Source organism: Ursus americanus, chromosome 11, assembly GCF_024610735.1.
Source record: "Ursus americanus isolate L20-20 chromosome 11, mUrsAme1.1.p, whole genome shotgun sequence".
Taxonomy (NCBI): domain Eukaryota; kingdom Metazoa; phylum Chordata; class Mammalia; order Carnivora; family Ursidae; genus Ursus; species Ursus americanus.
In genome coordinates this window covers 45827884-45845727 of record NC_142137.1, presented here as the reverse complement: position 1 = coordinate 45845727, position 17844 = coordinate 45827884, and the positions used below count along the sequence as shown (strand labels likewise).

Genomic DNA, 17844 nt, shown 5'->3' with positions numbered 1-17844 from the left:
TTATCATTTATCTCCTGTAGATAGTTCAACACGGACTTGTTTAGAGTTGCAAAAATACTATTGTGTTGTAATTAGCTCTCATTCTGTATGGGTCCTTTCCTTATTAATATAAAGGATCAGTGCTTGCCTCTTGTCCTCATAAGGTTCCTAGGACTTTGAGATGAAATATAAAGTCTATATAAACGTGTGAGTCCTTTTGTTACTTTTGAGAATGAATACAGTTCTTTTCATTAGAGTCTGGTGAAGGGGACCCTTGTTTTTGCATCTCAACACATGACTAAACCAAAGGGAAGCAGTATCATTGACTTCTCTTTTTTTGATGCCAGGGCCAACTTTTCTTTAAAAAAGAGCTCCAGTCCTGAGAAATTAGTAAATTTACTGGAACTGTGTATTTACCCAGGAATTAGGGATGTTTCTTTCTTTTTCTGGGGTGCATTCTGTTGGTGACTATTGGTGGATCGGAAGGTGGTTTATGGAGGAAAAAGAGATGAAAACTTGTTTTCTCCCCCCCAAAATGCTATTTGATACATCTACTTTTAACATCACACATCTGAAAATATCTGATTGGATTCTTTTCCCCTTGAGCAGAAAAACTTTAGTAGCTTTGATCTCATTGCTGTAATTCTCCTCATGCCCAGGGTGCTGACACAGCATAGATACAGGTGTGGGAACTAATGCCTTATCCAAGAGAACTTTAACAGAGCGACAACTTTTTTATTCCTCTCCGGTGGCTTTTCCTACATGACAGAACATGAGTGCTGTTTATAACGGAACGTGAATCTAATGGCTACAGAAATATGTACACATAATTATATTCTGTCTCTTTTTTCTGAAAACAAGGTCATACTATACTTTTTTTTTCTGCTTGCTTTTTTAGTCTTCTATGTTGGCCAAATACTTTTCCATTATATGAGTGTGTCACACATCATTTAACCAAACCTCTGTTAACAGACATTTTATCCTAAGATTATATGTTTAAAAGTGGGGAACTTACCATTTACACTGCCTCCACACGTGAGTCCTCCTGCGTTCTGTGTCCATTAGGTATGGTGCTGATTATATGATAAAAATTCTTATGTACGTTTCCACACCGAGTTATATAAAAACATTATAATTATTATTAGATTTTTCACTATAAATATGTTCAATGTGCTTAGCATTTGTGTATCACAGAGTAGCTTCTCTTTCGTTAAAATAAAGCTTGTAGTTAGTTGTGTAACAACCTCCCAACTGCCCTGTGGTGCTGCCTGTCTGTATGTCTTAGTTGCTCTGTGTTGATGTGGGAGCCAGACAGCAGATGTTAGGCTAGGTTGTTTAGTTTGGGTTTCCTGTAATAGTTTGGACAATTCTTGTCCTCCTGTCTTTGACTCTTTTATGTTGTTTTTCACCAGTTACTGAGTAATATTTTCCATTGAAGAGTAATTACCTTTTATACTCATTCCGGACTGGATTTTTTTTTTTTAGCAGTTATTAATTGATTTGCCTGTTAATTTATTTGGAAGAACCTAAAAGTCTTACAAAATAGTGTTCTATGAGTTTTGGTACATTTATTTTTCCCGGGCTTTTTTCTTGTTGCGGTGTCATTATCTTGGTCAGTGTTTGAAGAAACCATTGTTGGGGTAGATCGTGAGTATGGCCAGCTGCTTCCCTGGGGATAGCTTGGTCGTTGTCCTATCTAAAGTCCAAGAGAATGCCTACAGACATCAGCAAGAGTCCTTCCTAGCCTGTGGACTATTATCTTCTTAGTGAGCACTATGAAAACTGTTAGCTAAAAATCCACCTAAGGCCTGCTTATTTGTGAATATCCAGAGCACTGTCTTGCTGTTGGGGCTTGGGAGGAGAGCTGGGCAGGATGGCGCAAATACATCCAGTGATTTTAGTTGTATAGTATTGGCAGTACACCCTGCTTTATTCAAAAGTCTTCAGAAGGCGTGTAAGTTAGTATCTTTTAACTATGGGCATACCTTGGAGATTTTGTGGGTTTGGTTGCAGACCAATAAAGTAAGTTAAATTTTCAGTTTCCCAGTGCATATGAAGTTATATTTATATTATACTGTAGCCTACTAAATGTACAGTAGCTTTATGTTTAAAGGAACAATGTATATGCTTTAACTAAAAAATACTTTATTGCTAAACCGTGCTGACCATCATCTGAGCTTTCAGGGAGTCATAATCTTTTTGCTCCTGGAGGGTCTTGCATCCGTGTCGATGCCTGCTGACTGAGCAGGGTGGTGGTTGCTGAAGGTTGGGGGGCAGCTGTGGCAATTTCTTAAAATAAGACAAAGGTGATGTTTATGGCATCAGTTGCCTCTTCCCTTCGTGAACAATTTCTCTGTAGCGTATGGTGCTGTTTTGTAGCATTTTACCTACAGAACTTCTTTAAAAATTGGAGTGAATCCTCTTAAACCCTGCCCAGCTAAGTTTATGTGATATTCTAAGTCCTCTGTTGTCATTTCAGCAGTCTTTACAGCAGCTTTATCGCAAGTAGATTCCATCTCAAGAAACCACTTTCTTCGGGAAGCAACTCCCCAGCCACTAAAGTTTTATCGTGAAATTGCAGCAATTCAGTCCCATCTTCAGGCTCCACTTTTAATCCTAGTCCTCTTGGTATGACCGCCACATCTGTAGTTTCTTCCTCCGCCAGAGGCTTGAGCCTCTCAGAGTCATCCATAACGGATGGAATTGACTTCTTTTAAACCCCTGTGAATGTTGATGTTTTGACCTCTTCTCAGGAATCATGAATGTTCTTAATGGCATCTAGACTGGTGACTCCTTTCCAGAGATTTTAAATTTATTTTTCCCAGACCCATCAGAGGAATCACTATTTGTGACAGCTGTAGCCGTATGAAATGCTGCAACTTCATGATAAAACTTTAGTGGCTGAGGAATTGCTTCCTGAAGACTTGAAAGTTGAAATGACTCCTTGATCCATTGACTGCAGAATGGGTGTTGTGTTAGCAGGCATGAAGACAATAGTAATCTTGTTGAACTTCTCCATCAGAGTCCTTGGGTGACTAGGTGCATTGTCAATGAGCAATAATATTTTCTTAAAGATTTCATTTATTTGAGAGAGAGTGGAGGGAGGAACAGAGGGAGATGGACAAGCAGACTCTGTGCTGAGCTCAGAGCCTGATGCGGGGCTCGATCTTACGACCCTGAGATCATGACCTGACGAAATCAAGAGTTGATTGCCTAACTGACTGAGCCACCCAGGCACCCCTGAGCAGTAATATTTTGAAAGGAATCTTTTTTCTGAACAGTAGGTCTCAACAGTGGGCTTAAGATATTCACTAAACCATGTTGTAAACAGATGTGCTGTCATGCAGACTTCGTTGTTCATCTCTGGAGCACAGGAAGGGTAGATTTAGCATAATTCTTAAACGCCCTGGGATTTTTGGAATGGTAAATGAGCACTGTCTTCTACTAAAAGTCATTAGCTTCATCACCCTGTAACAAGAGAGCCAGCTTGTCCTTTGGAGTTTTGAAGCCAGGAATTGACTTCTCTCTAGCTATGAAAGTCCTGGATGGCATCTTCTTCCAACAATATAAGGCCGTTTCATCTACATGGAAGATCTGTTGTTTAGTTTAGCCACATTCATTAATTATCCTAGCTAGATCTTCTGGATCTTGGGAAAGAATGTTCTAGATGGGAAGTAACAATACAAGGGCCTTGCGGTGGCAGCGGGACTGGGGAAATGGTGAGGAGGCCAGTGTGCACAGAGCACAGAGAGGGGAGAATAGGAGCTGGGATGGGGTTGGTGAGGCCTTGTGGGCCACTGTAAGGACTTGGGGTTTTATTCCCAGTAGAACAAGGGTTTTGAGCATTTAAATAAATGGAGTGCAGAAACAGATCTGAGAATTTTATCATGCAGTCAGCATCACACTCTATTTGGTATATGTAGAACTCAGAATGATACATTTGTGAAGTCAGCATAAGTGGTAAGTTCCCCAGCTTTTTTAAACACATAATCTTAGTATAAAATGTCGATTAACAGAGGTTAGATTAAATGCTGTACAGCACATTGGTCTAATAGGGGAGGCACTGTGTTGGGCTCAAGCAGAGTTCTGGCTTTGTCAAGTGGTTAAGATAAATGAAGAGAGGGCTGGAAGAGGATCTGTTCTAGAGAGTGAATATGATAACTGACCATAGAGTTTAGGTTGGGTGAGGAGGCGATTGAAGACATGGGAGGACAGGGAGGCTGTGTGAGGATGGAAGGTCCTGGTAGATCAGAGGCTTGTTGTTGGAGCCAGGGTACCAGTGGGAGTGAGTAGGACATACAGGAGGTGGTGGGTTGTAAATCGTGCGCATGAGAGTAAGATGGCGGAAGAGTTAACAGTTATTGGCACTGAGCAAGCATTTGATAGGATGTTGGAGCATGTGACTAAGGTGGATGGGGGATGAGGTCTTTGGGTAGGAGCATGCAAAGAACTGAGTCCAGATTGGTGGAAGGGTCCTCATCAACATGTGTATTGAAATCAGGGAGAATGGAGGCAGGAGCTCAACCTGTCAGTAGGTGAGGGGGCGTGGCCAAAGAACACAAAGTGATCTCAGCTGTATTGGGTAGTGGTGGCAGGATCGAGGCTTTCTCTGTGTCCATTCTTTCTTGTGCTCCTTGTCACCTAGTGTTCCCTTCTGAATTTGCCTTTTTCTTTCCTAAGTTCCTCAAGTTTCTCCTTCCCCAATGCCTACTATCTAGCCATCTTGTCTATGAGTTTTTTTTGTGCCCTAACTTTAAAATTGCAATTGCCTCATTGAGTTTAAAAAAAAAAAATTGTGGTGCTATTTTGGGCTATAATTTTCACCCTATCCAGTGTGTGGCCACATTTTTTCCTGCTGTGTTTTCTTCGAAGGGAGTTTTGCCGTTCTTTTCCATAACTGTTATGGCCTTTTTTGTGGTTGCTCTATCTGTGCTTTTTCTGTTATTCAGCGGAATGAGTTTGGTTTTCCTGGCAGGGGAGTCCTGTGAAGGGAGGAGTGCTGTCTTTCTGTTCAGGGGCTCATTTCTCTCTGTCTTGCCCTGAGGCACTGTTTCTTTCCCCTCTGCCTCTGAAAACCTAGTCTTGTGTGGAAGATCCTCCCCCTCCAGTCCTCAGAGGCCCCCATCACTCTGCGGGCCCCAAGACGCACAGCTGCCTTTTTGTGAGGCATCTGTCTGCTCTTAAGGAAAGATGTACTTTCCGAAGTCAGCAGCCCATGGGTCCCGAGCGTGGCCTGATCTCCTCCTTCCTCCTCCCCCAGGAGGGTGGCCAGTTCCTTGTCAGCCTTGCTCTTAGTCCCACTCAGGGTGTGATCATCTTCTTCTGGAAGCGAGTACTCGCTGCTGACAGCTTGGAGCTCTGCCTCCCTTACACCTCTCTGCAGCCCCCCTTACTCCCTACCCTACCCATATGGCTTCCCACTCAGGATCTGCTCTTTGCTGTTGCTTTTGGCCCCATGTATGTATTTTTAAGAAGTTCTGATTCTAGACTCCCTAGAGTAGTAGGTAAACTGAGTAGATCCATGTGATAAAATGTTAGCACTGAATATCTTTGCTAAGAGAGTTTGTAATGTTCCAGCCATTTTAGAAATCCAAAGTATTGTTTATGTACAGTTTTCACATGGCTTGATATTTTTACATACCATACCCTCAGATTTAACTCTTTTAATCTACAGTAGCTTTAAAATACCCTACATTTCTACTTTGTTAATCTATATCCTTCCTACCTTTGAAATATCTGGGAAGAAAAACCAGTGAGAAATTTAAAATGAAATCTGTTCAGTGTTCGAGATCGCTTTGTGGAAGAGGCTGTGGGTGCCGGTGTGCTGGTTAATTCTGGAAGGAGAGCACAGCCAACCAGTGCGCTTGGCCTCTGGAGGCGCAGACTCCATCACGGAGTCTCAGCTCGAGACTCATCCTTTGGAAGATCCTTCATCTCGCTCTTACCCCTTTTCCTTTCCACAGTTTGCTTCAATTCTTTCACCCACAAAGAAGATAAGCTGCCTACCCAGGTCACAAGACAGAGCACGAGATAGAGAGCATATTGGAAAAAAGCCCATAATTATTTTAGTAGCTGTCTTTCAGATTCTCTGGGGGTTTTCCCAGCTAGTGCTTTTTAGAATTACAATACACTTCTCATGGTTTTTCTTGATATATGAAATAGCGTAATTTCACTCGATTTTTTTCCTTAGAACCTTTTTGTGTTGATACTTTTTTTCAACTCACTGATAAGATTTTTTTAATGATATACTGTGCACCTTGTACTCTGTAATGAACCTAACCTAATGGTTCTAACTCGAATTATAGTAAACTTACCAGTAATAGCATCTTTCATTCTTAAAGAGGTCTGTGCCGTTCCAGAATGTTTTCATATATATCATCCCCTGTAATACTCCAAACCATTCTTTAAAACATGTAGAGGGATTAATCGACAGATGAGAAAAGAGTGGAGGCTAAAACAGAATTAGTTTCTTTCAACATTTCATTGTTTTCTAGTTCAGTTTCCATTATATGATTTGTACACAACTGCTAGGTACTTGTCAGTGTTAGCAACAGCTAACTCTTCCCTTATGATGATGGAGCATAACTATTGTGTCAGTTGGTATTTATCATCATCTCTGCAGTTCTTGTAACTATATCAGAGATGATGTAGTTTCAGTGCATGGTTCACATTAGTTAGCTAAGATACGTTAATAAGAATATTCTTTGGGGCCCCTGGGTGGCACAGTTAAGCACCTGACCCTTGATTTCGGCTCAGGTCGTGATCTCAGGGTCCTGAGATTGAGCGCCATGTTGGGCTCTGCGATCAGCGAGGAGCCTTCTTAAGGTTCTCTCTCTCCGTCTGCCACCCCCCTCTGCTCACTCGTTTGCTCGCATGCTCACTCTCTCTTTCTTAAAAAAGAAAAGAATATTCTTATTGTTCATTTCTGACTTTCAGAAGAAAGACATAAACCACTTCACACCATTAGCTCCCATTTATTGAGCTCTTTCTTACAATATCCAGTGCAAGGTGTTTACATACACGGTTCGCAGTTCAATATCATAACTGAGAAAGAGGTGATTTTCTCTCCATTTGACTACTGAGGCAGTTATAGCTTGGAGAGATTAGGTAAATTGCCGGAGGTCAGCAGCTAGGAAGAAGTGAGGTCAGGTTTCCATGTCCGGCCGTCTGGCTCCAAGGCTGCTTGCTGGTCAGCATTATACTTCTTCTGCGGTGTGATATGACTGACGCTGAGTCAGAGAGGCTCAGAATCACCTGCCCGAGGGGTTTCCTAACTATTATTTGTTTTCTGTGATTGGTTATTACAATTCAGAGTTACTCAGGGGGATTGAGCAACAGAGATGTTTAGTGTTTAGAAGATAGCTGTATTCTGTTCTGTTTTCTGGAGGTAATTCTTTGAAGGCTCTGTGTGCCTGGTAGGGCCGGCCCAGGTGCCCCGCATGCTGGCCGCTCTCACTGGTCACACAGCATCTCCCCAAACCCCCAGTGAACTATGACAGGTTGGAACATTACATAGCCCCTGTACTAGCTGCTGCCTACCTACGATTTTATGGCCAAAAAACCCCCAAAACATTCTTTGCAATGAAGCCTTTTTTCCAAGGAATCCACTAGATGGCAGCAGACCCATGTGGAATAGAATGGGTCTTCGTCCCTGAAGGTAAGAGCCAGAAAGGGGACTGCTTTGTTTCTGAGAAAATAGTAATGCACCATTTTGGGTGTGTAGGAAATAGAGTTCTCTTTATGTTATGAAAAATGTTATGTGTTCTTTAAAGTCACCTCTAAAGAAGGATAATGGTGCAAATAGTTCAAAATTACAGGTCATCCAAAAATAATTTGTTCATTGTATTCTTGTAGAAGTGCATCTGGATTTAACCCTACTTCCATGTATTAGGTGAATTTTTCTTCAGGACACTGTTTATGGTAATGTAAAGAATTTGTTCCTCAATTTTCATGTTTCATGGGTTTTTTTTTTTCCTTGAAGTTAGGCATATGCCAATTAGAAGTGAATATAACTATCCTATGAATTTACAATACCCCAGACTAGATAATGAAGTGAAACCATAAAGAACCTGACTTGGGAGAAACTAGGAATGCTTATCAATTTTTTCGTATCACCAATCTGCTTGTCATCTACGCAGAGACCTTATTTTGTCTCCCTTTCTGTAAGCTCATCTTTACTCAGCATTTTTGAACATGGTCAACTTGGGTATGGCAAAAGAGCCTATGGACCACTATCCTACTGTTCTAATCTGCCAGAAGAAAAAGAACTAGGAGATCGTGAAAAACTGGAGAGTAATAAAATAAGAGAGTGGTAGCAATACAACAGTTACCCTACAAAAATGTTCAGCCATTAGACAACGAGGTAACTGTAATTCTGTTTCTAAATTAAGGTGAAAGAGCAACCTATCAAGCCAGCACCTGTGATGTACTGATTATGTATTCTTTCTGAAAGTATACATGCCTGGTTGGTGAAAAATTTGCACCATTGTTAAATATTGTACACGTTGGTGTAGTAACGTAGTGAGTACTGAAGTAACACTGAGTCAGGGTTTGTGAACACAAAGTTTTAGTAATTTTTACTAATTTAGGACAGGGGTTAGCCAACTTTTTCTGTAAAGGGACAAATAGTAAATATTTTAGGCTTCGTGGACACATCTGGTCTCTTGCATATTCTTCTTTTTTGTTGTTTGTTTCTTAATTCTTCAAAAATGTAACAACTGTTTTTAGCTCGAAGGCTGTACAAGGCAGGCCATAATTTCTGACCCTGTTGTAAAAGTGTAACAACCAGTCATGTAAAATGATGTCCCTGGAATCTTGCCAGTTCATAAGATCTGAAGAAAGGACAGGCATTTATTTCCTGAACAATTTCAGCCAGGCTGAAGGGTCCTTGTGATCCACTGGTGAGCCATGAAATTTACAGCTCAATTCTTTATCCCAAGTTAGCATACACTTATTTGTCCCTTATTTGCTTTGGCAAACATACACCTAAATTATGAAATAATCCTTTAAAAAATCTGTTACTGGGGCGCCTGGGTGGCTCAGAAGGTTAAGCATCTGCCTTCAGGTCCTCAGCAGGGAGTCTGCTTCTCCCTCTGCGTCTTCCCCTGCTTGTGCTCTGTCTCACTCTCTCAAATGAATAAATAAGATCTTTAAATAAATAAATAAAATAAAATAAAAATAAAAAGTCTGTTACTTTTAGCCCTTGTAGTACACTGAAAAATATTGGTTTGAAAACTCAGAAATCTACATTTTTAATCCTAGCTCTCCTACTAAGTAACTGATTTCTTGGATAAGTCAGTTATTCTGTCTGGTTCTCAACTTCTTTGTTTATAAAATAGGATCGAATGAATGCCATATAATTTTTCTTCTAAACTTGATTCAGTAATTTCAGAAATATGTTTCATAAGCCCTTTGTCAGATACCTTTAGATGAGCCCCAAATTTAGAGCTACAGAAATTAAAAGAACACAGTTGAGTCAGTGTTGATGTACAAAACCTCTCCCACAGTGCCGGAAACATAGTGGATGCTCAGTAAATGTTTGCTGAGTGAATGAATAGTTGAGCACACTTGCCTCTCAACTCTATTCTTATATATGCCTTTTATTTTAGAAATACATATCCTTCCTTACATAAGGTTTGATCTTTCTAATGCCGTTTTGTCGTTCACCTTTTAAAATACCCATCGAGCGTCAACCACATGATGGGTTCTAAGATACAAAAGTAAGACTAGTTTTTGCCTTTATAAAGAGTTTACTTTCAAGTCAGAGAGACAAGTAATTTAATTATTTCAATTTATATGCTAATACGGTATTAGAGATTTGAATGCCAAGCTGAAGTGTCCTGTTTCTTATACTTTGAAACCATTACAAATACCACCTCCATTTAGGCTTTTTGGATTGCCCTCCAATACAGGACCAATATTATAGCTCCTTACGTGAAGCATTTTTATGGCACTTAATGCTCCTGCTTCCTCTTTGGGTTTATATGATGTGCTTTCCTTCCCTTTTTTTTTTTTTAGGAAACTATAAGAGGCCTTATTTTACTTATATTTTCATGAAAAAGCATTCATGAAAAGCATCTAGCACTCAGTTAAATGCATTCTGTTAGGCAATGTAACTTAATGGGAGCATTCCTAATAAAGATCATTCTATAAGATACTGTGATACCAAAAAATTGTTTCCAAGTGAGAAGGTCATCAGCCAAAGCATTTCACTTGTGAGGAACTTCAGCATCTATACAATCTAAATAGTACTAAGTAAATCTAGCTTTTGTTTACAGCTAGCTTGTTTAAGAGTCTCCCTTTCTCTTTGGGATTGCTGCTAGGTCTCTTTACTATTCACCACCTTTATCACTCCGAGTGGAGGTAAGCAAAATGCAGAGCCTCTTAGAACAGTTGTAGTGCTTTAACAACCAGAATTACTTTTCTCCTAAGACTGGATGTGTGATGATCCTTCTCAGTGGTCATGGTGTTACAACCAAGAAGATCTGGATATAATTAAGAAGTCTAGGTATTAGGTGGCCAAAAATAAATACCCGTTATAGTTCATCCCTTTTGTTTCCTACAGTGAACATATTTTTTTTTTTGGTACGTTAGCTTTAAAAAAAAAAAAAAAAAAACCCCTGCCAGATACTGCGCTACTGTCTCAAACCACCAGAATTCCTCTCCCATTTCCACAAAAGGGGAAAACCAAGGTCTGTTCAGTTCTTGCATCCAGCGCCAAGTCTTGAGGGTGATTTCCAGTCCGTTCCTCCGTTTCAGCAAGATCGAATCACAGTACTCCTTAGCCAGTGGACCAGAGAGCACGTGCAACCACCACCACACACCCTGTATAAAACAGTGGAGGATGTGGGCAGGACGGAGACAGACAGTTTAAACACCTAAATAGGTACATTGCAGAACAAGGAAGAAAACACTGAAGGTGCTACAGTTGCCTCTCTACAGCTGGAAACACGGCTGTGGTTCACATTAATAATTTTCTCTCCTTTAGTAGCCATCCCACGTTCCTTTTGCCTTCGTTCTATGCCTCGTCTGTTCGGAGTAACCTGGACTGTCAAACCTGCGTCCTTGTTGCTCCTTCTCCGGTGCTTTGTGATTAGAGATGGCGGTATTAACAAGTTCTCCCCAGCTAATCTCCAGGGATATGTTTCCACTCCTCTTTCTCACTTGAGTGTGGACACACTCTTACATCCCTTTAACAGTTACCTGCACTGATACTGTGCTATCCTGGCTTCCAGTGGCTGCGTGGAATCTCAGCTTCTGCTCAGGTAGAAACATGGTTGTATCCCTCACTTGAATATTGTCTCTAAATTAACCTTCAGACATGGAAGAAAATTGGCAAATGGATAATTAGGTGTAAACGTGAATTATTCCTTTTCATTTCACCACTTAGTTCCCAATCTAAGTTTTCTTCCTGGCTCTGGGTAAAACAGCACCCTGGAGCGGTTGTTCTTTTTTTTTAAAAAAAAAAGATTTATTTATTTATTTATTTGACAGTGATAGAGACAGCCAGCGAGAGAGGGAACACAAGCAGGGGGAGTGGGAGAGGAAGAAGCAGGCTCATAGCGGAGGAGCCTGATGTGGGGCTCGATGCCATAACGCCCGGGATCACGCCCTGAGCCGAAGGCAGACGCTTAACAACTGCACCGCCCAGGCTCCCCTGGAGTGGTTGTTCTTTGAGAGCATGAAGATCCTCCTGTAGGACAGAGTTTCACCCTCCCAGGATACTGTCTCCCAAGTGACACCATGATTGAGTCTAAAATGGGCCAGTAAACATTCTAGAAAGTCCAGCAGGTTCTAGATAATGGAGTACTAGCAAACCAGTGAACTCCATTGTCTTTGGAAGATCTGTCCTTTTTTTTTTTTTCTCTGTAAAGTGGGTATCTTAATCAGAAACTCTGATGTGTGGAGCACCATGATTGTGACTAATGCATGGATTAGGAAGCTGGTAGAAGCTTGGAGGAAGGGAGTAGAGGAAGCACACCAAAATCCATAATCACTACTTCAGTGAACATAAAATTCTGTCTCATTCAAAATCCAAGAAGCATAATTATTTTGTCAGTGGGTGGCCTGCTAATACTCCCAAGAATGGCACCATATCACAGGTTTACTTTTGGTTGCTTTTGCTACGGATTGGTACATGGCATTGCCAGTAACCCTGATAGTCTCAGTAAGGGGAAATCCATGTTGGTGAGCCTGTATGTGGCTTTTATTCCTACACCATAGCTAGTTTACTGTTACTGAGTAAGTGCTGTAGGAGTTGGGGCAAGGGATAGGCTGACTGACATAGAACAAAATACAGAAAGAGATACACCAACAAGATAAAATAACACCTAATCCGGCTGGTAGGCAACTTAAGTCACTTGGTCACCTGGTACACCATTGTTTCCTTTTTATAGGAGGTTCAGTAGCAAGACTAGAACTATTCCTCAGAAGGATAACATTGTTTGCAAAGAGAGGATGATCTTGCTTCAGGATTCTAAAGGACACCTCTGTTTGTTCTATTGGGACTTGCAACTCGTTTTATAGAGTAGCCTGATATTGCACGGGCATTTAAGTTGCCATTTGATCAACTGAGTCATTAAAACCAAGTATAGAGCTGCTTGTACCAGCACTTGAGCTAGCTAGCTGCATAGCCTTTTCTTTTGAGGAGTTAAAACCGCAGCTGGTAACCCTTCGGGACATTCAGTAAAATGGGAGCCGCTCGCATAAAAGTCTCACCAGGCTCAACAGATGTTCCCCGCTTGTCTTTGAGACCGCAGAGAAAGCAGTCTGTCCTTTACTTTGCTGAGCTATGTCTACAGTCCATACAGATTAATGGACCAGGAGGAGGCAGGGCCCTATAGTTTCATGGAATTTATCTTCTACCTGCTGGCATGCTTAACATCCTTCCAGGCACCTAAGAGTGTATGGTCACTTCTTGCTTTTTCAGGTCCTAAAAGCAAATGTAAGCAGTGTATTGGCCTGTTGTAATGTTCTGTAGGAGGAGTTGATCAGTATCTGTGAAAACTAAACAGGAGTACAGAGGCAAAGAGTGTATGTAAACCTGAGATAAGACTGTGAAGTCTCACTCCTGTCCCATCCAATTGAACAGGACCCCTTCCCCTGTTCTCATTTATGAGATAGAACAGAAAGTGTTTACCAAATCAGCAGATATATACAAGGAGCCAGAGATTGTGGTGGTCTGTTCTAGAAACAGATCACATTTTGGAGATCTTTGGAATTGGAGCTACCATCTGAATAAGCTTCTGCTAAACTATCTTGACTATTTGTATCTCCAGGTGGGCCAGTTAAATGAGAATAGGAGAGGCATTGCCCCTCTCAGCATGTGGTAGCATTTCTGAGCATTTCCAGGGGATGCTGTTCTCTCTTGGTTTTACTCCTGTTAGACTGCGGAGCCCCTAGGGGCTTCTGATTACTTTTTCCCCATAAGAGCCTTCACTCAGGGAGTAAGGGTAAAAGCTGGACTTGCTGAGTGTTTCTGTGAAAAACGCCAGGGAGACAACCACTTGGTGGATTTAGTTCCCACTGGGCCTCTCAGCAGTTCTACATAATTCTTTTTAATGCCTGGACAATTTTACATAGCATTCACACATTAGAGTTGCTGATGCTTTTTAAGACCGATAGGCTTGTTGGTCTTTTTTTGCTCTTCATTTATTCAGTGAATAATATTAAAGTCCGTCTTCTTGGCCCATTTTTGTACTGGCTTGTCTGACTTTTCTCAGTTATTTCTAGTTCTTCATATGTTTCGGGTATTGCTGCTTCTTAGATATATCTCTACCTTTTGTTTTTAAAGCTTTTGATGGTGATTGTATCTCTACTTGCTTATTTCTCTTAAGTTGTACCATTCCGAAACATGAAAAGTTATCAGTGAAGTTGAATTTCTCATATGTTTATTTGCTTGTTATAAATTTCATGGTGACATCTTTTATCCTTTTTGCACTGGACTATTTTTCTGTTACCGATTTATAGGAGTTTTCTTTTTCCTGTATTAAGGATCTTAACCCCTTTGCTTATCATATGTTGCAGATGTTTTCTCACACACACACACACACACACACACACATTATTTATATATATATATCTGTAATACAGATACACATTTTCATGTAGCATTAAAAAATTATTTGTGTTGTCAGGTTTGACATTTTCCTCCATGGTTTTTAGTTTTATATCATGCTTAGATAATATTTTATCCCTCACTTGAAGATCATAAAAGGATCATAATGATAAATTTGTTTATCATTTCATGTAGCAGTTTAATGGTTTCAGCTTTTAATATTTAACTTAATAATTGCAGATTTATTTTGTTGTATGAGGTAAGGTAGTTTTCTATTTTAATCCCAAATGATTAGTCAGTTTTCTGATGTCACTTATTGAATTTTCTGTTTTTTCTCAACTTAATATGACATTTTTTAATGACAGGAACCCTCTAGAGATGAGATAAATGCTCACACTACAGTTTGTCTTGCCAACATACTTAGTTTTGAAAATAAAAGCTTTAAACCCCTATAAGGCAGTCCAAGAAAACCTGTTGAGATTCAGAAGGAAATATATAACTAAGCAAACAGCCATAAGTTAAACACAGCAAACAAGATTTCTGTGCCCTACAAAAGAAAAATCTACTACCCCCCCCAAAAAAAGGCAAAAAGAAATTCTTTTGAAACTAGCTTATGCTATATGATTCCCTTCCAGCATTTATATTTTTCAGCTTCGACTTGAAAACTGTCATTACATCATCCTCAGTGAACCTTAAAAACATTTAAGCTATATAAATAAACCACTCATTTAAAATAAAAAGAATGGGTGAGTTGGATCATTTTTCTCTAGTTCTTGGAAATGTGCAAATTCTTTACTTTGGAGATAGATTTTCAGCTTCTACTTGACATTTTATTTGTCTACACACATGCATAGAGCTACAGGACCTCCCCTTTTGTGAAGAATAACCTTTTTATAAAAATTGCTGTGTTTATAGACTTTGGATTGTGAGCTTAGCCTGAATTTTAACTCTTCACTTTTAATTTTAAATATTTTAAACCTACAGAAAAGTATAGCACAGTGCACTTTTTGTATGCCTTTCACCTGGGTTCACCAGTTGTTGCCATTTTTCCATTTTTGTTTTGTATCTCTCTCCAAATTTGAATTTCAAAATCAAATTTAAGTGTCTTCAGTAGCCCCACATTTGTTTCATAGCATTTTTTTCCTTCTGATTTAGAATCCCAATCCAAACTCCTACATTGCTTTTGGGTATTTTAGTAATTTGGGCACTTTAGTTCTTTAATTTGGAAAGCTCCCCTGCTTTGTCTTTTTTTTTTTTTCCTCTTTCATGACATTGACATTTTAAAAAGCCCAGACCAGTTGTTTTGTAGATTGGTCCTGCAGTCTAGATTGGTCTGTTTTTTGTCCTTTCATGATTAGATTCAGGTTAAACATTTTGGCAAAAAAAAAAAAAAAATGTAGATCATATTGTGACTTTCTCATTGCATCATGTCAGGAAGCTCATCATGCCATTTTGTCTCGTTGGTGCTGCTAAATTTGATTATTTGTTCTGGAGGCACCTGGGTGGCTCAGTCCGTTAAGCGTTGGACTCTTGACTTCAGCTCAGGTCATGATCTCAGGGTTGTGAGATCGAGCCCTGAGTCAGACTCTATGCTGGGCATGGAACCTGCTTAAGGTTCTCTCTCTCCCTTTCCCCCCACCACGTGCACACATTCTCTCACTCTTTCTCTCTCTCTCTAAAATTAAAAACAAAAAAATTTGATCATTTGTGGTTTTTTTTTTTTTTAAAGATTGATTGATTTTAGAGAGAGTGAGCACATGTGCACACGTGGGGGGGGGGGCAGAGGGAGAGAAGCAGACTGTGCACTGAGCAGGAAGCCCAACCCTGGTCTCCATCTCATGACCCTGAGATCATGACCGGAGCTGAAATCAAGAGTCCAACGCTTAACGGACTGAGCCTTCCCAGTGTCCCGATCATTTGTTTTAATCAACAAATTTATCCAAGGTGAAGTTAGTTCTTTTATTAAGGTCATCCATGGCGATAATTTCGGATTCTGTGAATGTCCTATGGTTTCAGCATCCTCTGATGACACTTGCCTGGATCCATAATTACATGGAAAATTACAAATAACTGTTTCATCTTTATTATTCCTCCCTTGTTTATTGACAATCATTCGTTCACTTTGTATTCCACTGATTTATGTAACTGTTACAATTATTTTCCTTACAGTTTTTATGCCAGTAGTTAAGTGAAGGTCCATGTGCCATTGTGGTAAATGTTCTAGGATCTAGGGAGGAAAATAATATTTTTGGATCATAAGTGCAGTTTCACATGTTTACATCCCCCCACAATTCCTCTTGAAAATTAATGCATTATTGTACCTAATTAGATTTAAATAAACCACTTACTCATCATTTTTTCTCAGTTAACATTTTCTATATTCATCTCTTTGGGGTTTTTTTTCGTTTTCTAATTGTCCAATTGCCTGTATTACTTTCTAACTTAATTTCGGTTGCCTTAACATTTATAACAATTGTACGTTTATCTTTTCATCATAATAGCTGTGGAAATACAGAGGAGTCTGAATCAGCTTGGAACGCCTCAAGATTCACCTGAACTGAGGCAACAGCTGTAAGTATTTAATAATTTTAAAAAAATAAAAGGAAAAAAAATCATTTACTGCTTTGTCGCTTTGATGGCATGTAGTGTTAACGTTTACTGGAGAAACAATGGAAAATTAATAAGATTTTTCAGCTCCTTTATTTGGACCAAGCTTTTGTGTAGGTTTTTCCCTGTTCAGGGTAGGCAGCTATTTCTCTTTATTTTAAAGAGCCGGCTCACTCTATCTTTATTTTAAAGAGCCTTTCTTATGCTTATTGAATAGGTTGTTTTGATGGCTTTTGAAAAATGATATTTTAAGCTTCTCTGTTTTCGTGATTTACTGTTCATAGCTAACAATTACTTCAGTGACTGGATTTTTATTGGTTTAGATCCAATACATATTCAATATGAATTGCTATCCCTAAAAAACTTATACCTAAATCCTTGAATTTCAGAAAGCATTAGCCTTTGGTTAAGGAAAAAAAAAAGTTCTAGTGAATTTATATAGTACATGTTTCAGGAAATTAATGTGCTGTTAGAAGAACGGCATAATGCTTTGTGGTGTTACAGATTTTATAGTGTTTTTACACATTTTCTCATCTGAACCTTTGTCTAGATCAAAACAGTTATTTTCGGGGCACCTGGGTAGCTCAGTCTGTTAAGCATCTGCCTTCGGCTCAGGTCATGGTCCTAGGGTCCTGGGATCCGGCCCCACATCAGGCTCCCTGCTCAGGGGCAAGTCTGCTTCTCCCTCTCCCCTTCCCTGTGTGATCTCTCTCGCTCTCACTCGCTCTCAAATAAATAAATAAAAATCTTTAAAAAAAAGAAAACAATTATTTTCATTTTGTTCATAAGGAAAATATGTCTCATGAGGGTATGATGATTTGCCTAACATCATTGTGAACCTGAATCTTAAATCATAATTCAGTGTCATTACAGCCATATTTCTGGTAATATGTGATAAGTGATATTCCAAACACCATTAGCTATACAAGGAAAAATTACAAAAAGGAAGAAATTAAAAGATAGGTGATGGGAATTTATGTTTTTTATGAAGTACGTTTTGAAGAATAAATAGTTATGTCTAATTTATACTGACTTTTTCTGCAGTGGAGAGATATTGGGGTGGTAAAAATGCCCCAAGTCTAAATAATAAACCATCATTTGTTAAACTAAAATGGAATAGAGGGGCACCTGGGTGGCTCATTCGGTTAAGTGTCCGACACTTGATCTCAGGGTCATGAGAACGAGCCCCACATCAGGCTCCC

At 39.6% G+C, this 17844-nt stretch overlaps 1 protein-coding gene across 2 annotated transcripts in view; it reads left to right on the top strand.

Annotated features, from left to right (window-relative positions):
* STX7 (syntaxin 7) overlaps positions 1-17844 on the top strand; it is a 44496-nt gene that overhangs the window by 14644 nt on the left and 12008 nt on the right. For both annotated transcript variants that reach the window (XM_045805540.2, XM_045805539.2), the window contains one exon: positions 16537-16606. In XM_045805540.2, coding sequence (XP_045661496.1) covers positions 16537-16606 — 70 coding nt within the window. The remainder of the gene's footprint in view (positions 1-16536; positions 16607-17844) is intronic.